The sequence below is a fragment of the Colius striatus genome, chromosome 27, assembly GCF_028858725.1.
Source record: "Colius striatus isolate bColStr4 chromosome 27, bColStr4.1.hap1, whole genome shotgun sequence".
Classification (NCBI taxonomy): Eukaryota; Metazoa; Chordata; class Aves; order Coliiformes; family Coliidae; genus Colius; species Colius striatus.
In genome coordinates, this window is record NC_084785.1 from 1,231,845 (window position 1) to 1,255,165 (window position 23,321).

A 23,321-nucleotide genomic window follows, 5' to 3' on the forward strand; every position below is an offset into this window, starting at 1 on the left:
GTGGGATCTCAGAAAGGTAATAAAGAGAAAACAAGTCTGTAGAATTCAGTTTGCTTCAGATCTCTGTATCCTTGGTAAAGAGTGCTCAGAAAGTGGAAGAGGTTGTAAGCCATGAAGAAATAGGTGTTAAAGGTGGCAGAAAAATTGGGATGTAGCATCTTGTCAATCCTTATTATGAGTTTAATTCAGCTTTACTTGCTAAACAGGGTTTGGCAAGAGCTGGGGGTTTTTGGTCCAAATTGGAGCTTTAGAGTTTGGCAATTCACAAATGATCCTCCTTTACACTGTTGTCATGTGTTCCATGTGCAAATGATAATCTTTAAAGAACAAAACAAGCCCCTTCAGTTTGGACAGAATACTTTTAATACAGAAATCTCTGTAAATGCATTAATGAGAGGCCATAAAAAATGAGCTCTCAATCTTTACACCATAGTCAAAATACAGATGAAAATGCATTGCTGACTCAAATAAAGAAGCAATTATCTGAAGGGGAAGAGAGGTAATCCCTTCCAAATCATATCTGTCCTTAAATAGGAAACTCATCTCACTCCTCAAACTGAAGGCTGGCATTTCATCACATCTGTGCTTTGCAGAGCACACAGTTCTTGACTGGCAACCTCCAATCAAGCCTGGCCCTAGAGAAGAAATTAGGTGTTTGGAGATGAATTTGTGTGTCAGAGCTGAGGGTTCTGCAGCTGCAGCCATGGCCCCTGGAAATAAGAAAGCTCTGCCTTTGAAAAGTGGCAGCACAGTTATGTGTTCAGTGTGCAAACAAGAGTACATGGAGCAGGATTTGACAGAACCTTAGGGGTTGGAAGGGACCTTGAAAGATCATCCTACCCAGCCTCCCTGCCAGAGCAGGACCAGCTAGAACAGGCCACACAGGATCTCATCCAGCTGGGTTTGAATGTCTCCAGAGGAGCCATGGGCTGGTTCATGAGCTGGAGTAGAAGGTTTCAGGCTTTTTTAAAGTCCTAACAGGCCTTGGTCAGAAGCAGGTAACAGTTAATGTGTGCAGTCCTGGCCCAAGGCCTCAGATCTGGTTTTGGGCTTTTGGCAGCCAGTGTGGTCTTCTCTAGCAAAGCCACTATGCCCAAGGGCTGGAAACTGCCTGAGCCACAGCATAATGGATTTGGATCCAGGTTCTAATTCTGATCCTGATCCAGTTCAAGCTGGAACCTCCATAAAATCTGGAGGACTTTGGGTCCAGGGCAGTTTGCTTTCTCTCTCTCTTTCTTTTTGTCTTTTTCTCCTTGGTAAAATTTGTGTTCCTTGACAAGTCCTTCTGTGCTCTTAAAAATATCGATGCCAACCAGATGAATGTACCAGTGCCAAGGGCAACAACAGCATCAGTGCCAGCACCCTCTCACAGCACCAACAGCAATGCCAACAGTATCATGCAGATCTATGCCAGCAGGCCAGTAGTGTCAACAATGCTGATGCCAAGAGGCCAGGAGGAATGAAGACACCCCTCAGTCCAAAAACCAGTGTGCAAAGCCTCAAGCTGTGATGCTGTCCCACAATAACAAAGCCCTGTGCTCAGCCCTGTTCTCATTAGCAACTTTGCAATAACACACCTTTAATTGCAAGTGCAATTAAACAAAACCATCAAGGTGTGTATATCCTGGAAGGGAGAAACAGTCAGATATTTCTGGAGCTGGAGGGCAAATGAAATAAATGATTAAGGGTTTTGTTGACTGTGCGTTTCTGAATGTTGCTGTCCAAGTGCAGTGGTGGCAGCTGGAGCTCTTTTTAAACTGGCACAGCCAGAGCTCTGGAGCACTTGCAAGAAACAAGTGGTTTGACTCCTGTGTGTTTTGCTTTTGAGCATATCTCCAGTTTTACCTGTTCAACAGAAGGATTCACAGGTAATCTAAAGATTCAGTGAGTCCAATCCAAAAGGATCAATGCATTTCCAGTGTGTGATGGTATTAATCCACAGCCTGGAGGACACAAACGTTTCTCCAAAGGGCAGGAAGGGTTTCTCTGTTTCCAGACCTTGCCAAGGTGTGCATGAAGGAGAGGAGGTCAGCTCCATGGCTGGAGAGAGGGATGGCAAAGGTCCAGAAATGTGCCAAGAAGCTGACAATGTACAAACATGTAGTAGCCACACTTTCCCTGATCATCTCAGGTCTGTACCCAGACAAGTGCTGTAGATGCAGGACATCCCAGGGCAGCCACATCTTGTGGTGGTGGTGCTCTGGGAGTTGGGAGGTGTTAAGCAGCTTTCATAACTTATTCCCAGTCTACACCTCAGTGCAAGCAGCGATTCTGCTGCAGTTCCTTTTGGACAGTATCTTCTTGTCACCATCAAAGAGTTTGTTGCTGCTGAAACACAACCTTTTTCTTTCAAAGCAGCTGTCAGTCAGTTGCTCTTGTTTTCAAAGGGAACAAAGCAGATTGTCTTGGTTGCCTTTGCCAAAAGTGGAAGAACCAAGGGACAAACAAGTTGTCCCTGAAAATTCCTGGTGTCTTCATCAGATGCTTCATACTCTGGGATTAATTGGAGGTTTTAAAGCCTACATGGAAAAGAAAGAGTTAAATCACAATGTGCCACGTGCAGCTGCAAGGAATTGCATCCCCAAAGAATTGCTACTCATATTTGAACCCAGGTTACCTTTGGAGGAGGTGGAGGTTTGCCTTTGGGAACTGGGAGATGAGGAGGTTTCCTCTCTGGTACCTGTAACAGAGAAGGTAGTTTTAAGTCTGTAGTACTAGACTTTCCTGTTTGAGCAGCTGCAGCACCTCTGCAGACCTCAGCTGCTGCTACTGTTATCTCAGGTATTTGCTACAACATTTTCCTAGTAGAAAAGCTGGGGGTGAATTAATCTGTCCATGTACAAGAAGGTGCAGTAATACCAACACATAAAGGGTGTAGATCTCTGACCACCACTGAGATATCCTTAATCCAGACTCACTTAGACTGCTTAGGAAGCTAAAGCTGACCGTGTGGTGAAGGTGAGTGTTGAGGAAAGGATCTCTAAAGACAGGGGGATTTAAATGTGTTTTCATAATCCAGATTCCATGTGGTTTGGGTTCCTAAATTTTACTTCATCTAGTCCTGGTCCATCATTCTGCAGGCAGTACCATGCACTGATGCTGCCAGTGTGAAGATGGCTTCTGCTCCTTGATATCAGATGGGCAGGGGGCTCAAATGCTGAGATGTTAAGCATTTGAGGGAGGCATTTTGAAGTAGGATGCTTTGGGTTCACTAATGACAAATACTCATATTCTTATGGGCTTTAGGAATTCAAAATAGAGATGAGCACACTGATGGAGATCCCCTCACAGGTGGCACCTGCAGAGACTACCACATCTCTGCAGCACAGGGACCATTGTGGACATCTGTAGTAGCAGAGATGCTCAGCATTTGCATTGTGCTCACACCTGAAATCCCTGGCAGTTTGGACTCCATGTTCTGCTGCTAATGAGGTGTGCCTAGGATGGCTGGCAGGGCTCCTTGGGCACAGATCAAGAGGATCTCGTGTAGTTTAGAATCACATAACAAAAAAGGAGGTGACTCTAAAGGGTATTGTTTGAATGTCTGTTTCTGTCACTGTTTAAATCACAATCAGAAATTGATAACACTGGATGGCATCTGATGGTCATCTGCAGCTCAGATGAGAGAGAAGAAAACCTGCAGAGTGATACTCACAAAAGTCTCTTCTGTGTGAGAAGAGGTTGGTTTGGCAGAAGGAACTGGAGGTGGGGGTGGGGGACCTTTTGGCCTTATGACAGGCTGTAAGAAAAGAGAATATACACCATGTTAATCCTAGCTTGGATCAGCACTGGAGTGGCAGCAGGAGCAGGGCAGGGATTGTCCCTCTGTGCTGGGCCCTGGTGAGGCTGCAGCTCGAGGGCTGTGTTCAGTGTTGGACCCCTCATGCCCAGGGAGGTGATGAAGTGCCCATCCCTGGAGAGATTGCAAAGCTGAGGTGCTGAGGGCCATCGGTTAGTGGTGGGCTTGGACTTAATGGGCTTAAAGGGCTTTTCCAACTAAAATGATCCTGTGGTTCTTTATTCCCATGGGAATGTGCTGGCTTGTGTTCTCTATACAAAGTACCTCAAGATGGCTAAAAGGATGCATTCCTTTTAGAAGCAGGGATGCTTTATGGCATTTGACCCTGAGAAGACATGCAGGGATTCATCTGGAGGGCAGTGGTTTCCCCAGCCTTTGGGATCAGGTGTCATTGTGGCTCTCCAGTGTGGCATGAACTGGTATGCTCTGGCTTCCCCAAAGCCAACATGCAAGCAAGGTACTCACACTCTGGTGCTGTGGTTTGTTTGTTGGCAGTGGAGGTACAGGAAGGAGCAGTTTCTTATCATTCACCTGAAAACAGGGAACAGTTACATGGGCTGTAGCTCTTATTTTGTGCATTATCCTTGCATGCCTCTCTACTGCACACAGAGACTTGGGGCCATGTGGTTACCTTACACCCTCTCTCCACTGAGATCTGCAGCACTGTCCTCTCAGCCCCAGCCAAGCATAAAGAAACCCTCACAGAAGAGTAGCAGCTTTGGCTGATGAGTTCTGATGTTCCAGCCCCTCAGTTCCAATCCTAGGGACACTACAGCTCACCCAGCACCATCCTGCTCTTACCTCCTGGGCAGGTACTGCCTGCACAGGGTGTTCTCTGCATCTTTGTTCTTGATCTGCAAAGACTTGGTTGGTGGCTCCAGGTCCCCTTCTCTGGCAGCTGTGTGAATATTACAGAGAACTGTAAATCTCACTCTGACTGAAGTAAAAAAAACCCCAACTTACTGAAGTTAAATGCCTGCCTTTCTCCTGTGGCTGTGTTATAGAGCTATGGCCTTTATTTCTATCTTCTACCTATGTTCTTTCTTTATTTCTCCCCTTTGATTATTTCAATTTACTCTTGAGAGCCTTCAGTCCTCCCCCAGCTGTGAGATCTCTGAAACAGCTCCACAAAGGTCATGGACCAGCTTTCTTGACTTTCCAGTGTTTCATTCCCTCCATCCTCCTTGAAAATGCCAGGTTAAAACCTATCCAGCAGCTCCTTAGCTCTAGGGGGTTTTCCCTCAGTGGGGATGAGCGTTTTACCTCTTGTTGAACGCTCGGGAGCGGGTGAGTAGCACTGCTGCAGTTGCTGTGACAGCAAGGACAACCAGCACACCAGCAACAATAGCAAAGCCTGTCAGGGAGAGAGAGAGAGAGAGAGAACATAAATCAGTGTTTCCTCAAAGATCCACTACCACCAAGAAATTTCCCATCAAGACCATTGGCAAAGTAACTTCTTTTGACATGGTCAAGACCCTATTTGTCCTCAGGCTTATGGTCTCCTGCCACAAATGGTGATGGAAAGGGATGTGTACTCCTGCCATTTTTGCTATATTTGAAGACCCTGGTTATTGCCAGAGCTGCCTTTGGGCTAAACAAATCTAGCCCTTTGCATCCATCCTCCAAGGTGGTTTCATTGACACTCTTCTTTCTCAAAGGGTGTTACCTCAAAGTGGGTGCAGGCCTTTGGCATCACATACAAGACTTCACCATTTCCCCTCAACAAAGCTGTTCAAAAGCCTCAACCAAGCCACAGTGTTGAGAGCTGATGGTGCTCCAGTGAGTGTGGAGAGAGGATAAGAATACCTAATATCAAAGGCTTATTTTTTGCCCCCTAAACACAAGGAAATCTGCACACACTTCCAGAGGCAGATCAGTTAAAGGCCACTGCCATGCAGGTGATAAAGGAATGAACTTGCCTGCCTGCCTTGCCTGTGTGAGCTTGCCTCCACTCAGATTTGACAGTGAGCTAATATGATGTGCTTGTTATCTCAGGATGGGGAAAGAAAAAACCTCCTGCTCTAAATAATCTCCTGGGTGTATCACTTCTGTTAGGTTAGGAAGAAAAATAGCTTGCTCTAGTCTCTCATACAAGCTGCAGCATCTTAAAGATGCATAGAAATCAGACCTCTAGATATGCAATACTTGCAAAGAAACTATCTGACACCCAGTGCAACCCAGAGCTGTTTCACTAAGGTCACAGCAGCTCATGTAAGGCAGCAGCTGATGGTACCCAACATACATCCAGCACTTACTGGTGACAGCTGATGAGCTGTCACAGGTCGGTGGTGCCCATCCTTCTTCACACTGGCATTGCAACTCATGGTCACACACCTAAGGGAACACAAAGCCAGGAGCATCTTCAGCTTGGAAATGTGAGTGAAGCTGTGAGGTCAAACATTGTCAGTGTTTCTGGATGAGGGTTCTGATAAGCTGATTGGTGCTAGGTGTGGAAACTCCTTCTCCTTTCACTTGGACTAGTATTTAGCACAGGGAATAGCAGTTTTCCACACTAAAGGACAGGCTGATTGGCTGCTATCATGTGCCTTTTGCCAGTGTTTCTGCAGTACAAGGCACAAAGCAGCAGATAATCTATACATCTCTGAATGGTCAAGTAAGATTAGCACAATCCTCTTCCCCAAAGAGAAGATGATGTGAGATAAATAGCTGTGGTACTGTGGCTCAGAAGCAGGGCCAGGCACAAAACCTGGGTCCATCTCCTGGGAACTCCTTGGCAAAAACATTGGTGCTGTAGCAGGTTAGATTCACTTTCATAAAAATACAGGAAGCTCCTGACTCCACAATTTTGGCCCATTCCTGTCCCCATGATTTAAACACTATCCTCAACGAGGTCTGTAGCTGATGGGCATGATTTTCTTAGGGGTTTTATTAAAGTGCATTGTATTAAATGCCTCATATCTTACAGCATGTCCACTGCACTTGGCAGAGCAGTTGGTTGATCTAAAGATATCTTCAGCATAGACACATTCTCCATTGCTGCACACCTGAAACATACAGGGTAAATGTTAACAAAGCCATTCATAGCTGTCAGAACATGCAGAGCTTGCACATTACCGTGGCAAGTGATGAAGAGCAAAAGGAGGCACAGAAACGGGTCTGCAAATCACTTAAACCCTACATTAGGAGTTTGATATGTGGATATCATTTTTCATTTGACCTTTGGGTGTTTTATAGCAAAAAAGAGTGATAAAGAAGTGCAAACATCACTGCTTTCCACTCCTTCATCCTTCTCTCTCTGCCAAGTAGACACAGAGAACAAAGGAACTGGAAGCAGAACTCAGTGATGCTTAGCACATCCATTAAGGAAGTAATTAAAAGCAGTAATATATGTATGATCTTTGACCTTTCATACAAAGGTATGTCCCTGTTGCCACATATATTTGTGCCAGTAAAAAATAAGGTAACAACAGTCAAGCATAAGGAAATGGGAATGTCCACAGTTCCTGTTTGCTTTGCTGCTGCTGTGTGGGAGATGTGAGGCAGAAGGGATGGCAAATCAGATCAGCAGAAGCTTAGTGTCTGCTTCAGTCTTCCCTGTTTGAAGCCTGGTAAAAGAGCCAGTGATATAAACAAGACTGAAAGATGTAGGGGAAGGGAAATAAGGCAAAGAGCTGTTCTGTACTAACCATCCCATTCCCACACTTGGTTCCATCGAGAATCATCCCTGGGTCTGCTTCTTCATTTCTAGGAAAACTCGCTTTGCAGGAGTCAAAAGTCACCAGGCTGCCATCACGAGGCATCTCCTTGCCCCCCGTACAGAACAACTTCCCACACATGATGTCTCTGCAAGGAGAAGAAAAGCTGCTGGAACAATGACCTGACACAGCAAAACTACCTGAGCTGCTCTCTCCTCCACTCGAATTTGTTGTGTGCAGGAAGGAGTTTTGGTCTGGGGTGTTTTCAGGTTGGTTTTTGAGTAGAAGGTGGCAGGTTCTTCCCTCCTCTCTGAGCTTCTTTAGGGAGCCCACGGTAATTTGCACAAATGAGTGTTTAACTGTGACCCATCCTCAACTTCTGAGGTTCAAAACTCCCTTCCCTATACTAAGCAGCACATGCACACACATGCAGTCACCCTCAGAAGGAAGTTTGCACATGTGTATGTACACACTCACTCTGAAACTCATGCCTTGGAAACCAGTCTTAGAATTGGCTCTACTACATTATTCAAACTGAACCAGAAGGGACACATGTACTGTCTAAAATCATCTGTTCCTTGCTGCTTTCTCTTAGTTTGAACAGAAGTGGTCTCTCTTTCCCAAATCCCATCAAATTCTTTAACACAGTGCTTACTTTTTTGGACAGGGGACGTGACTACCTTGTTCTTTCCTGCAGTATCCATAATACACCCCTTTCTCGTTCATCCGGTAGCAGGAAGCTGCACCTTCAGTAGCCTCTGTGAAAGAGGAAAATGCAATGGCATTAATTGCAGTTTTCTGCCTGTGTGAGAACTAATTATATTAGATTTCCTTTGCTTGTTCAGGAAATGGCTTTTCTTAGTGAAGTTATCCCATGGACTTAAACAACTCTCTGTCCTACTTCAGGCACTCATTCTGCAGCGTTACTGTGTACACACGGCAGGACCTGTCCTGTGTGTCCTCTCTCTATCCAGTACAAACCAATAGATCTTGCCTAAGAGGAGGGATATAGTCAGGTCTGGAGGTGATCTTAGTACTGGGAAGAGGGTAAGTCACCATAGACCTTTAGAAACATAAAGGCAGACTAAATTTGGACCTAAATTTGAATTAGACATTTCCTCTTCCTACCAAGCAAAGAATATTCCCCCAGCTCCATTCCAAAGTTATCTTCACAGCATTGTGCAAAAGAGGAATATGCTCTTACCACTTCCCATTTCTCTAGAAGCACATTGCAGTGTGTGCTCTGAGCTTCAGCTCCCAAGGTGATGGTCACTTACTTCATTCTTACTTTAATGTTTAACTCTGTAAGTGACACAAACTAGGACTTTGATGATTTGCTAGCAGACAAAGCCTACCCCTCACTCTCAACCTCCCTCTTCCAATGCCAGCTTGTACTCACCCACTCCAAAAGCAGCTTTGCACTGGTTTTCTCGGGTGGGACAGCTTCCCATGTAGCAATAACCTTCGCCGTAGTTGCAGGGGTACCCGTTCACCCGGAACCGATCGGCTGGGCAGTGCTCAGAGAAGCCGCTGCACATCTCAGCCAGGTCACAGTCATCTTTAACCTCTCTGCAAATAGCTCCTGGCTTTTTATACTGAAGTAGGAGGAAAGGAAAGCTGCATTTAACAGACAATCCCCTTCCATGATGTTTAAAGAATCATACTGAACTAGGGGACTAAACTTAGGGGAGACAAATCTCATCCTTGCTGTACAAGTTATATAGGGAGGGATGTCCCCATCCAATTGGAAGTTGGTTATGTCAGTTGACAAGACCTTTTGACTGACACTGCCTCAGCTTTTCTTCCCAGGAGAAGCTGAGTAGCCAAAATGCTCATTCCTCCAGGATGTTGAATGAGTGAATTGTTAGTTGTGTAGTTCGGGATGGTCAAAGAGCGTTTGGCATCACAGTACTGTGTCAGTCATTACAGCTAGAGCTGTATTTACCTTTGGAAGGTGTATTACTGCATTTTCACAGAAGGAAAAGAAAACAATCTGGAAAATATGAGAAAATAGAGGTTTAAAGGAGCCTTACTTGGCAGTTTTCACAGCACTCTCCATGTGCACACGTGGAGCCTGCTGTCAGCTTGCACGTCTCGGGATCGCAGCAGTCGTTTGTGCACTCCTGCGACAGAACAATCAGAGCTCTGGTGACCTGCATCAGGCTTTGATCCCCTCTGCAATGCATGCTCAATGAACCACCCTGCACTTGGTTATTGAGGGAGGGAAGGGCATCTTGGACCTGCAGGTTGCTTTTCTGAAAGCCTTTTTCACTGGAAGCCACGCCAGTCATTGTGGGTGAGCACACAAAGGAAGCAAAGGGTGTTTGATGATGAAAGAGCTGATAGATGTTGTACAGGAAACTTGCTTATTTCTGGTGAGACTCTTTAGTGTGCATGGCTTTCCCTCACTCTCAGTTCCTCTGTCAACACAGTCTGACAAACCATGTATTTGTCACACAAGTCAGAGTGGTGGCTCTGCTGCACATCAGCAATTTGATGACCACAATTTCTACAGAAATGTTTCAGCTAGCTCTGAGCTGGCTGCCTCAAACTAACAAAAACCAGCTACTCCACAGCCTGAATAAAACTCTTTGTCTCTTCCAAGCATTACTTTATCCCTATTATGCAGATACCTCAGGAGTGCCACAGTCACATTCCTCTCCTTGCTCCACAAAGCCATTTCCACAGGATGGAGGTGCAACGATGCTGCTTGGGTCTGGGATGTTAGTTAAGCATTTTGGCATCTCACTCAGCATGTATTTCTCAAAGCTTTGGAGGCTGCAAGAGCTGAACTTCTTGGGGACGATAGAACTAGATTGAGAAAGCAGGAAGGTTTGTGTGAGGGTTGACATAGGCAAAGAGAAGCAACACCTGCATACAAAGTCCATACATACAAAGCTGATGTTATCAGTGCCTAAAGCTGGATTTGGTTTGAGGGGTCTTTTGAGGCTATCAGGGAATATCTTTTGAGGAATCCCTTAATTTTTGTCTTCTTTTTGTTGATTTGCAGGGAATTATCTCATGACAAAAATAATTACTACTCCCTTTAGTAAGTGGTGACTTTCACAGCCCATCCTCAACTGCCCTATGCATCCATCTCCTTGCCTTTTTGTCCAAGCTCCTACCTGACAGTATCTGTCATGATACAAACTGGAGCATTGCACGTGCAGGCATCAGTGTCATGACTCATGCCAAGGTTGTGTCCCATCTCATGTGCCATGGTAGCTGCCACTGCAATCTCATTTCGGTTATGGTCCTGGAGAGATAAGAACACACTGTTATTTCTATCAGTGTTGCAGAGCAAGAAGGAACATCAGAGGAGCCATGTGGCTAAGAGGACAGTTTTTCTTCAGGTGCAATGATCCTCTCTAATAGATAAGGATTGAGATGGAATTCAGTCCATGCATGCACTAACAGATAAGGATTGAGATGGAGTTCAGGCCATGCATGCATCTATTCCACAGCCTATGCTAGATTCCATAGGTATATTAATATATATATATATTACAATGAGATGGTACCACTAATGAACATGAGTAAATTAGCTTTTAAATAAACATGAGGAAGTTAGACTGCCAAGAAACAGCTGAGTGTTAAGGGAAACTGAACATCTGAAACTCTTAATCCTCCCTCTGGATAGCTGTCTCTGTGCTTAGGGTAATTACATGGGTGTGATGTAATTATTACTCATTACATCAAGGTAACTGTTGTTTACAGTGTTGTGCATGCACAGAAAGGAAAGGCAAATGCTGAGTTCCATCTTCACTCTTAGCTTGGATGTCTGTGCTACTTGGTGGGAGGGAGGAAAGGAGAAGTGGTGCTTTTCTGAGCCAAATCCACATATATGAACAGCAGGCAGTAGTGGAAATACATAAAACATGAGGCAATGAGCTAGTCATACTCTTCCAGCACACCATTGCAGATCATGCTGCTACAAAATGCATCCCTCCACCTCCCAAAGCATTCTAGCTTTATGATTCCCCTGGGATTTCCTTATGGTGTGTGCAAGCTGGACTGCCATGTGGGTTATTCCTCTTCCCAACAAGCCCAGTCACTTGAGCTAAGTACAACAGTTGGGTTCCCAGTGGTGCTGGTAGAGTTTAGGATCTGTGTTCCTCTTCAGGCTGATGTTTAAGCACAGGAGTTTAGGCAGCTGTAATTAAGTGGCTAAAGCAATACCATGCCTTATGGCAGTCAGAACCAATTCCCTGTTCAAAACAAGGAACCTTAAGATAGAGGCACAAAATCACTGATGTCTCTCCTCTCACTATTGGAGCCTGGTTCTCCAAATGTAGGTGTCTGAGCCTGATGCTGGCATTTAGATAACACAGATACCAGGCTTTGTGGCTGCTTTCCTTCCCCCCTGCACTTCACTTAACATCTCTGACTGTGAAGTTCTAATAAATGCTAATAATTATCTAACAAGAGAATGATATGAACAAGAGAGAGAACTGACAGTGTCATACACCCAGTAATTTCCACAGACATTCTTTGCTGGTTGGGTAAAACAACATAGAAAAAGCCTTTAAAAATATAAACAAAAGGAAATCAGACCTGAATAATACCTGCAGAAAATGTATCACTGCAGATGGATTTTAGGAAGGCTAATCCAATCGTTGTCCCCTCAAAGTCATAGCCTCTGTAAGGAAGGAGAAAGGCAGAATGAAGTGTGATGATGTGACCAGGAGGCAGATCTGGAGTCAGGTTTGCTTTCTTAACCAAGCTGAAGGCTGGAAGCACAAGCTCATTTCCAGCTCTGGTTTGCATCCCTGATTGAACACAGTGTTTGAGGACACGCTTCAGATCCCTTTGAATCAGAAAACAATTGAATACACTTCCCATGTTAAATGTTTACTTCAATTACGTTGCAGTCCATTGGACTTAAAGTGTCTGTTTGAGTGTAAAGAGCTTGATGAAGTGCTCTAAAAGTAGCAAAGGGCTTGGATGAATCAGGGCTGTTGAACCTGAGCCAGGATAGCAAAGTAAGTGCTGGTTTGGTTTGGCAACGTGCTCTTCCCAGCTGTTAAACTTTATGTCGTGGTTCCTTAGGTTGTTAGACTACACTGTGGTCTTTGGGACACAGCTCTGTGGCCAGGGCAGGGGAAAAGAGAGACTGAGATGTAGCCAAAGTTTATATAAGCCTGTTTTTGCAAGGATTCAGGTAGAAAGGTGCCATCCTACATCCTGGTACCTGGCAGGCACTTGAAGAAAATCCAAGCAAGAAAAAACCCCTTCATTTATCTTTTTGGCCTAGAATGGATACAATCCACTGGGAAGCATAAAATCCACTTCAGTATAGACATCACCAGTGAAAGAACAAATTCCTTGGAAGTGTTTGGCGGTGCAAAGAGGAAGATGAAGGATACACACGTGATTAGCTGTGCGTTGTCATTTCTCTTCCTCTTCAACAAGTCTGACAGACGCCACTTTGAGAAGCTGTCCAGAGTGAATCCTGCAGCACGACTCAGGAGGCATTTGTTGCCATCTGTCCAGATTTCCAGGCCAATTAAAGCCACGTAGACATTTATGGCCTTATAAACCTGCAGCAGAAACAGTGTAGCTGTAAAAGTGAAGTCAGGGAAGACCCCTGAAACACTTAACCTGCTAATTGGTTCCTTATCGTCACTTCCAACTGTCCACACCTGATTTAAGCTTCTTTTTTTTGCACTCTGAGATTGCAACAAACAAATCACAGAACCTTATTTCCCCTCCTATTTAAACCAGCTGTAACAGTGGCTTTAAAGTGCATGAAAATCCCAGCAGTGTTTGAAATTTGACTTAAAAAAAGAGATAAGAATGGAGAACTCTTCGTTATTTTCAAAGGATTTCAATCATTCACTTGAGCAAGTATTTTCTAGGGTTAGAAAATGTATTTTCTAAGGGTTAGAAAGTTTTCTAAGTATTTTCTAAGGGTTAGAAATGTCCTTTATAGAAATCTCAACTCTTCCCTTATAGCATAATCATATCTGAAGGCCAAGTAGGGGATAGCACGGACAGATGTGCTTCAATTTGTGTCCTAAATGGCAATAAAATTCAGTCTTCATTCTTTCCCACACAGAGTATTGAGAATTCATGATGTCTGCAAAAGAAAGAGCTTATCCATCACTTGTATTCCCAGCTCTCTTTGCTGTATTTGCTCTTACCATGTTGATGTAATTGACCATCCCAAATATCCTTTGTCTTATAGTTTTAACATCTTCATCGTACTTCTTATACTGGAAGAGTAAATGCAGTTAGTCAGTAAAAGGAGAGGGGGGAAAAGTGATTTATCAGAAATTGCACTGGGAACCACACTGTGTCTGGTCTCACTGGCAGCTTTTTGAGGTCTTATTCTAACAGAAGATGTGGGTTTAAGTTCAGGCTCTTTCCAAACGTGCACGTCTCTGTGTGGGGTGCAGGAGGGAACAGGCACTCTGTGGTGTGTTCTGAATCCTCACCATCCTCAGGTGGGATTTTCCAAATCAATCCATGTTGCTGGCCAAAGTTAGTGGTAAAACAGTGCAGCACTGCAATTCTAGTAGGAGCCCAGGTGTATGAGAGTAGTAGCTGCTTTGGAAAGCTTACCCCTAGCTGGTTAAATGGGATCAAACCCTTTCAATACTCACCAAAGAATTGTCTGCAACGATGTAAACTTCCAGGTACTTCTTTGCTTTCAGATATGCCTTCATCTAAAGAAAAGAGACATGGAAAAGAGACTTCTGAAGCCTATTTCTGTCTCAGCCTTTGCAATTTGGAAGCCCTGGAGTAGTTGTAAGGATGTTTCTTTTGGCATTTGAGTAATTTAGTGTAGGATTGCTTTGTTTTAAAATGATGAGAGATAGGCTAGATGCTGAAATGATCATTAAGATTATGAAAGGCTGGCTAGACATTAAGAACTAGTTTAAAGATGCACAGGGGCACCTGTTAGTACCTGCAGGGAGGGCTTAGCTCAGGTGAAACCAGTAATCTCAAGTCTGTGAGGTTTTGCAATAGCCTTTAAGATCTGATCATGCTTCAGTGTTTGCAATCACATTCCTGGAGATGCCACTTGTGCTGCTCACAGAGCTCTGCAGCTGTGATGTCCTTTCTGAGCTGCACTTACTGTGCTGTTGTTTAACCGTGTACTTACTTCTGGACTGTTGCTGGACTTGAAGATGTCGTTGGTGGGGTCACTGGAATCTGATTCCCAGGTATTGTTGATTAGACCACAGGTTTGTATGGCTTTTTGTTCAAGTTTCTCATACTTATAGACTGCATGTTCACCTCTGTCTGAAGTTCCCAAGGGCTCAATGAGGTACTTCTGACCACGGGTCTCAAAGTATCCACTGAGAAAATGAGACTGTTAGCTTTTGTATCTGCAGGACTGAGTCAAGATAGCAACATGATCTCTAGCAGCACTTAGCCCCAAGCCTGCTGAGGCAATGAAATGGTTTAGCAGCAGGCAGTGTACCACAACTTAAAAGCAGGAATTGCTGCTGCAGAGGCAATGGGAAGGTTTGACTGGTCAGTGGAATCTCTGAGTAGGAGATTGTCAGTCAAGAAGAAACTGGTTTAGAAAGGATTCAGATTTAAATTTCTGGAGTTTAGGCTAACAAGAGTGGTTAGAATCATAGAATGGTAGGGTTGGAAGGGACCTTTAGAGATCATCTAGTCCAACCCCCCTGCAGGAGCAGGGTCACCTAGATCAGGTTGCACAGGAACATTTCAGTTGAGTGGAGAATCCAAATAAATGTGTTTTCATCTTTAATTGGGATGAAAAACTGCAAGTAATGGAAGAAATTAGGACTTTAGAATAACTTTGCATAGCAAACATCAAACTCCAGTGACCATTGCACACATGTTTTGCTGCAGCTTCTCAGAATCAACAGCCATCCTCCTCTTTTGTGTCTGTCACTCTGTCTTCAGTGATCAGAAGCTCTTTTAACTGAGCTTTTTGTGTAAAAGCTTGTACTTCCTGACCCTGTAACCCTGCAGCACTGCAAATCATGTCATTTTCTCTCAAAGTGTTAGTGGAACTTAGAAGCACCCACTTGAAATGCTCACTGTAACCACCACTGAATGCTGTGATGCATGACCTGGTCTAAGATGGAATTAGTCATGCAAATTAATTGATATAGATGTTTCTTCAGCTTCCAGTTTATAAACTCTGAAACCAAAGTAGAAAGGTACATTTTTTCCTCCCTTTTTTCCCTTTTATTTTTGGAAAGATTCTTTCCCTGTGATGAGGAAAAGCATCACTTATTTACACCCTCTTTATATCAGAGAATTGCATGTGCACACTCAGCCATTCCTACCCTTTGGGAATCAAACCTCCACCTTACCTTAGACCTTTGCAAGCACTGATGCTCGCTGTGGAATCAGCATCATCCTGAATGTAACCTTCATAATAACAGTGATCCTGTTTGCAAAGGGGGAAAAAAAAGGACATCATCAGATTGAGTTGTGTCTCATCAGCTGCAATGAATTGACCTAGACTTAATGATTTCAGAAGACAAACTGCACCAGCTACAACAATCTCCTGTTAGAGGAGATTCTCAACATGTAAAACAGCCAGTGACCTTTTCCATGGTTGCTGTGTTAGTGTTGTCATTTTTTAGTGTCAGGGTTTGATCATGTTTTTGTTATCTCTCAAGACAAAGGGACCCAGACTGTGGCAAATTCAGGCGTGGTGGGCTCTGGTCAGCATCCAACAGCACATGAATGTACATCCTCACTGTTCAAGGTTAAGTGTATACTGCTGTGCTCTGCTGAATCAAGCTCCATGATCAATTGTTGTATTGTGGCTTAATTGCAAGGAAATACTTCTCAATATTACCCCACCAATGAAATGAATTCACTTCATTGAAATTAAAAGGTGTGGGTTCTATTAAAGCAATATGATTAGAGGGAAAAAATGGAATTACTTAATGAATGTAAGGATCTAAGGTCTAGTCTCTCAAAGAGACTTGGAAGCCATGGAGGTATTGTGGAAAATCTAACCTATAGCATTTTCCATAATAGATTTCTCCAGAGAGACCTGTAAGACAATATTCAACTCTGCACTCAGCCTGCCTTTTATTTTCTCACAGATGTTTGATTTCACTTGACCATTTCTTTGTCTTCCTTCCATCACAAGGTGCTAACCTCCTTACAGTGAAAAAAGACATGAGCAAAGTGGAAATCCCTAGAGAAGTGGAGAATTACTCTCCATCTTTTGAGGATACAAGAGAAACAACCCCTGAAATTGTGCTAATATACCCACAAAGTAGGAATTCCTGGTCCAACAAGCTGCACAGGTTGGCCTGTTTGAGATTTGTCTTTAAGTGGGTGTAGGTGCTGTTTGCTCTTCACTCAAGATCCTCTCGTTCCTGTTCATCACTCTGTGACAGAGAATATCAGGCTTTGTATTTCCAACTGCATGTGTTAAAACACACAGCATGGCTTTGGACAAAAGGCTTCAGGTAAGAGCTTTGTTGAGGGTAAGACCCATGAGTGCACACTTAATTAAAAAGGCAACAGCTTGCCCAGTGACTCCCTTTGTGTGTGGATCTGAATAACTGATTTGTCATGGCTCAGAGAAAGCACCTGGGGTAACTGACTGTGCCTTTGCTGGGAGCGTGGGTGGTAACATGAGCCACTGAGGAAATGTGTCTCTATCAAAATCGATGATCTCACTGAGATTAGGATGTCAAAGCAAGTCACTGAGCTGTACAGAATGGGTGAAGTCGGGAGGGCAGTGTCAGGAGGTGGAATCGGTCCTGGCTCCACTCCCTTTCCTGCTGAGAGACACATTCAGCCCAGGAAATGTGTTCATCAGCCACAAAGATAAAAAGTGATCATCTTTTGGGAAAACAAGCTGTATGTCTGATTCCCAGCTGGTGTAAACCAGTGTAGCTCTGCCTAAGTCATGAGCCACAATCTTGAGAGTTGGGCAGAGAGGAGCCTCATGAGGCTCAACAAGGACAAGTGCAGAGTCCTGCACCTGGGAAGGAACAACCCCCTGCACCATCACAGGCTGGGGGTTGAACTGCTGGAGAGCAGCTCTGCAGAGAGAGACCTGGGAATCCTGATTGATAATAAACTAAACATGAGCCAGAAATGTGCCCTTGTGGCCAAGAAGCCAATGGTGTCCTGGAGCATCAAGAGGAGTGTGGGCAGCAGGTCAAAGGAGGTTCTTCTCCTCTACTCTGCCCTGGTGAGGCCTCATCTGGAGTCCTGTGTCCAGTTCTGGGCTCCTCAGCTCCAGAGGGACAGGGAACTGCTGGAGAGAGGCCAGCACAGGGACACCAAGATGATCAGGGGACTGGAGCATCTTTCATACAGGAAAGGCTGCAGGACCTGGGGCTGTTTAGTCTGGAGAAGAGGAGGCTGAGGGGAGATCTTATTTACAAATATCTCACTGGTGGGTGTCAGGAGGTTGGGACAACCCTTTTTTCTATAATAGCCAGCAACAGGACAAGGGGTGATGGGATGAAGCTGGAACACAAACAGTTCCACTTAAATATAAGAAGAAACTATTCCACTGTGAGGTGAGGGAGCCCTGGCACAGGCTGCCAGAGGGGTTGTGGACGCTCCTTCCTTGGAGGGCTTCAAGACCCACCTGGACACGTCCCTGTGTGACCTGATCTAGGTGGGAGCTGCTTCTGCAGGGGGGTTGCACTGGATGACCTCTAAGGGTCCCTTCCACCCCCTCCCATTCTGTGATTCTGTGATTCTTCCCTGTCCCTTCAGAAACACTCTAAATTACAGTGCTTAGAGCCTTGGTTTAAAGTCTCTCTAAAGCCTCACAAACCCCACACAGACCTCCTTCAGACTCCAAGTAGGAGGGAAACAAACCTTCTTTGATTACCTTGATCTGAGGGCTCGTTGTTATTTGTCGACCATCATCCGAATAAACTGTTTCAGTGTAATCTCTAGCCAGGAGGTGCCTGCAAAGAGTCAAATGCAATTATTACTCAAAATAAATCACAGTCATCTAGACATGAGGCAATTACAGAACCCAGCAAGTATGTAGGGAATTCCAATGATTACTCAGGGTATTATTAGTATCGAAAAAAATAGGGAAGCAAAGCTGCTGGGTGGGGAGTTCTGCCTGTTTCTAATCCTTATTCAAACAAAGGAACGTTTCTAAAATAAGAAAGCAATTAAAGTCCACTTATTTCATTGGTAGAAAGTAATCTCCTGGTAGATCTGCAAGTGAATGTATCGTTACATGTGCTGTCTTGATCTTTTCTGGCCTCCAATCCGTGCAGACGTTTCCACAGCGCTTCTGAAACGGTGCCATTCTGTTCTCTCCCCAGTTCACTCCCACTGGTTCCACACAGCAAAGGTCAAGGTCCGTGGAAAAGCTGCCTCATGGCTTTCACATGTGCCTGTGCACACATGGGCATCCCCATGTGCACACACTCGGGTTCTCTGACATGTGTTTGTCCCATTCTTTTGCTCACAGCTTTTGGGTGATTTTGCCAGGGTGAGTTCTCACCTCTGCAATCATTCCAGCTGAACTTGGTTTGCCTTTTCAGTCTAAATAAAGCTCTTCTGTTGTTACATACGTGTGTCTGAACCTTCAAAGGAGGATGTGATGACTGTGGAATAAGTTCCTGTATTTCTGCCACTGCTGGCAAAAGGTGCCTTTGGGTTTCTTATCAGAGCCCACAGCTGTGGCTTTCTATGGAAGGCAAGATCCTTTCAGGCTCTGCACACTCAGGCTCCCATGCAGCAGAGCACTAAGCAGATGTTTAACTTTAAGCCAGGGCTGTAGTCTTACTAAAACCAGCAACAAGTCTACCCTGACTCCTGCTTGGGCAACTACCCCAAACTGCTACAATGCCATTTCTTTTGAAAGAGTGGGATTTGGTACAGTATCATTTCCCTCCCCCCTTGTCCAAATATTAAGATTAGATTAAAGCAGAGGCCAATAGTTAATTGATGAGCTGATTACACTACGATTGTATTTACACAGCCATTGGAAAAGCACCTATTACAGCAGACTTGTTTGGTTTCAGGTTAGATTTTATGGTAGAGCCAGCAAGCAGAAAATCCCAACTACTTTATTTTGTGTTGATCTGTATAGTTTTGGGGTGGGTTTGTATGCTTTTTCCTGTATTGGAACCCTCTGCTCTGCTCCACCTTCTTCTCTCCCTTCTTCTCAGAATTGAAAGCTTCCATTTACCAAAATACCTCTGTCTTCCAGGAGCCTAAGTTCTGTTTCTTAGTATCCTGAATGCCCCACAGAGCCACAAACAGTGAGGAATAATGCTCCAGGGAAAATGGAACTGAACCTACTTATTTTTTTCTAGGTGCAGTATAACTTCCTCTCCATTGGCTTTGATTCCATACTCCATTGTGTCATCATATTTTCTCTGTAAACAGATAGAAGTGTTAGAATACAGACTGTTAACAATTCCTGCCCTCACCATGAGCTTGCCTGAGTTGCCAGCTGCATTCTTTTCCTCCTCTTCCCACCAAAAATAAGCATTCTGGCAGTTACAGAACAAGCAGGAGGTCTCTGTGATTCATATTTTTTCCATTAGAGGAACAAACTCAACTTTACAAATGTATTTTTACAGTCCCAAGCACATCACCCTGCACATTCAGGAAGGTGCTGAAGCAGATGCTGATGTTCAAACCTTTCCACAACTCTCTTGAACTATGGAAGAGAATGGTTCAAGTATTTGATTTCATTTACTTCTAATTAAAACATGGATAAGTTACTCAAAATCTGAGGGGTGTCAAAACCTTTATCTCAGCTGAGAAAGAAGTACAGAAGACCCACTAGTGGGTTACAGGCACTTCACTGCATGTGAGCACTCCTCCCAGCCCATATTTACCAGGCATGGCATCAATCTTGGCTTTCTCTTTCATTTCATTTTGCAAGATCAAGTGCCTGGCTCCAAATTCTCATAGCTTTTCAAACCAAAGCTACTCTAACTCCCCCAAACCTTCCCCATCCCAGAAGAAAACCTGTATTATCTCTTTCAATACCTCTTTGTTTCTTTCTACATCTCTCTTTTGTACTGTGTGCAACTTCTGTGGGTAAACTATTTCATATTGCTCCACTCCAGGTAATTTCTTGCTCGTGCTCCCTGGGGAGAAACAGATGAATATTTATGAAAACACAGTATTAACTTATTAAACACCATATTTCATCTCTGTCAAGACTGATTCTTTTGGGTTGTGTAGTCATTCATCTATTGCACCACTCATTTCTCATGCATTTTCTGCACTGGCATGAGGTCATTGGGTCTGCTAAGCACTCACCCTCATTATGTGACCTGACATGAGGTTGCTTACAGTCTGGGATTTCAGATTACTAGACACACCTGGCTATTTCCAGGTGTCAAAACCTTTGATGCAATTTTCTTGGCATTTCTTTCCCCAGCACCCATCAGCTGTTTCAAGCACCAACATGCCAGAGCAGCCCTGCAAGATGTAGCCTTTGCCTTTGCGTTGTGCACATGACGTGAATTAAGCTGTTTCAGTGAAATTAGTGATCTCCAAACTTTACCACATGATGATGTGCAAGTTAAGCCTGCCTCTAGGTCAGAAATAAACTCATACAGCTCACCACAGGTCTGGATCAAGCCTAGATTTCTCCTTTCTATAGTTTTTCAGCTGGTCTTCTCACAGAAATACTTGTGACAGTACTTTAACAGATACACTCTTACCTATTGAGCCAGATTGAGGGTGGTTAAGGACTCGTGACAGCAGAAGGGCTGGAAAAGGCATTTGGACAAGGAAATAGGCAGTAAAGTGGGAAAATGGGAAGTGGGAAGGAATCCAGATGATTCCTTAACTCACATAATCTTTTCCACCCATCTTGTGTGTTGTGTTGTCTGCAGTGGTTGTAAAGAACTTGTTGGGGAAACACAGTGCTGATGGAAAGGGTTTCTTTTTGTTTTCTGCTTCAGAGCCTGAGTGAGTCTTGACAAAAGCTAATGTGTGGCATGGCTTGCAGGGGTGGTCAGCACAAGCTGCATCATTTGAAGTTAATAACAGCAGCTAGTGTGCAGCACTTGGGAAAACAGGGTCGTGCAAGGGATATGTTAGTTCCCAAGAAGGGAACAGCAGGTTTTATATGCCTCCTAAAGTCTTTAATCTCCTACAAAAGGTCATTTCACTTGAATGGGGCAAATTCTTGGGGGCTCAGCACTAAGGATAAGAGCCTGTGCTTGAAAATAAACATAACAAACACAACAAAAAACCCAAACCACAAACAACAAAGGGAGAATACAACTCCCACTGTAATTGTCTCCCTCAAGGCCATGTTTTTAAAGGGCTGGGACATCCAATTACTGTAGTTTTCTGTATCTGAAACAACAGAGCACATCCTCATGCAAATTGATCCAGTAACATAAAGAGATTAATTCTTCATAAGTGGTTTATTTGAGTCAATCCTTTCAAAAAGTAATTGCAGGATGAACTTGGTGGGATCTTGACCCAAAGGCAGGATGGCATCATGGTGGGAAGTCCTAAGAACTCATCTCCTATCAGCTGAGCCACTGTACAGTGCACAGTATCTATCCATGCACATGCTCTTTGTCACTGTAATTTACAGTGATGGTTTATATTGTCTTTTAGGCAGCTAATTCTGTTGCTTTTAGGAATGTTTTGCTTTGCACACTTGACCTTAAAGGACGTTCTTATGTAATGATCACAGGGATATTTGAGGCTGCTCACAGAGTCCTGTGCTGCAGTTTTATCTCTCCACTCCCTGTTTCAGACTCTTTACAAGGCCAGCTGAGCCCAATGTTTCAAGTTCAGGCTTGATTGGAATGGAGGCTCAGAAGGAAAGTTGTCCTTTTTTCTGCAGTGTGATACAAAGAGCATTTCGAGGGAAATGGGGTAGTTTTGTCCTGGAACAAATCGTTTCTTAGAGGTAGGGTTTTTAATCAACACAGTCCATTGTCTTTGTCTCCCTTCAGGCATTGTCTTGGACAGTAGCTTTAAGGAGGAAAGAAATTCCTTGGGCTTCATACAAGAGCTAGAGAAAGTGCTAATAAGGAACAAATAACTCTGTACTTTTCCAAGAGCTTAAACCAGGAAGAAAAATCAGTCCCAAGGATTCCACTGACAGCAGAGATTTGCTTTTCCCAAGACACAAGGTGTGGAACACCTTCAGCATTAGTACTGTGCACATTTTCAGCTATACTGTGCCACTAATGAAATCATAAAGATACCTGTCTGAATACAAATTAGAGGTCTAATTATGTCTATAAATCCTGGGCATGCTTGTGCCTGCCAAGCTCTGGAAAAAGAAATCTGTTCCCTCTTGACATGGATTGAAGGAAACAATGCACGTGGAAAAAACCAGTGTGATCTGGGCTAAGTCATGTGAGTGCTCATAAGCTGAAGTATCACACAGCTAATGAGGGTGCTGCTTTAATTCAGGTAATGGCATTAACTGGATTAAAATAAGTGTCTTTTTTATTAAGGCCACCATGCTGTCAGTTTAATAAGGTGTCCCAAGTGGGTGAGTTGTCTGCTCAAAGGGGAAGCCTTTTCTTAACTGGCTCTTAACTGGTCCTGAGTCTTTTGGCCAGTTTTATGAAGAATAACCCAACCAGACAATTTTAGAGAGTTATTCTGAACAGAAGAATGGGGGGGGGGGGGGGAAAGCAACTACCCCTAACTTCAGCAGGAGTTTTTATTCCAGTGGCTTTAATTCGCTGCTCTTCAGCTTGATCTACACGTTAACAATTCAAAATTCATCAAAGCTGTTCAGTGTTATCCCTAGCAACCACTGACAAAAGACTAAAAAGAGAAGCACAGTACCTTGTTGGAGAACATGTAGCAAAACAACAGAAACAAGAAGCCTGGGAGTCATCTGGGCTGCGTTTGTCTCGTGGGCTTGTCTCCGTGGTCTGGGAAAGTTGGGTTCCCTGTCTGTGTCTGGCTGTGAGCAGCCC

The 23,321-nt window shown here is 44.1% G+C and overlaps 1 protein-coding gene across 1 annotated transcript; it reads right to left on the reverse strand.

Annotated features, from left to right (window-relative positions):
- Positions 1–356: 356 nt before the first annotated feature.
- On the reverse strand, positions 357–23,321 carry LOC104554476 (zinc metalloproteinase-disintegrin-like NaMP). The gene is made up of 24 exons (XM_010197536.2): positions 23,188–23,321; positions 20,398–20,498; positions 19,699–19,775; positions 18,263–18,341; positions 15,756–15,832; positions 14,564–14,759; positions 14,061–14,123; positions 13,599–13,670; positions 12,826–12,995; positions 12,010–12,094; positions 10,581–10,711; positions 10,089–10,266; positions 9,489–9,578; positions 8,855–9,050; positions 8,111–8,213; positions 7,447–7,603; positions 6,724–6,804; positions 6,055–6,133; positions 5,063–5,153; positions 4,601–4,697; positions 4,265–4,330; positions 3,656–3,739; positions 2,618–2,680; positions 357–2,519 (listed from the first exon to the last, which is right to left on the reverse strand). Exons 1-24 carry the CDS (start codon positions 23,237–23,239, stop codon positions 2,487–2,489), a joined length of 2,421 nt encoding a protein of 806 aa, XP_010195838.2. The 5' UTR covers positions 23,240–23,321; the 3' UTR covers positions 357–2,486.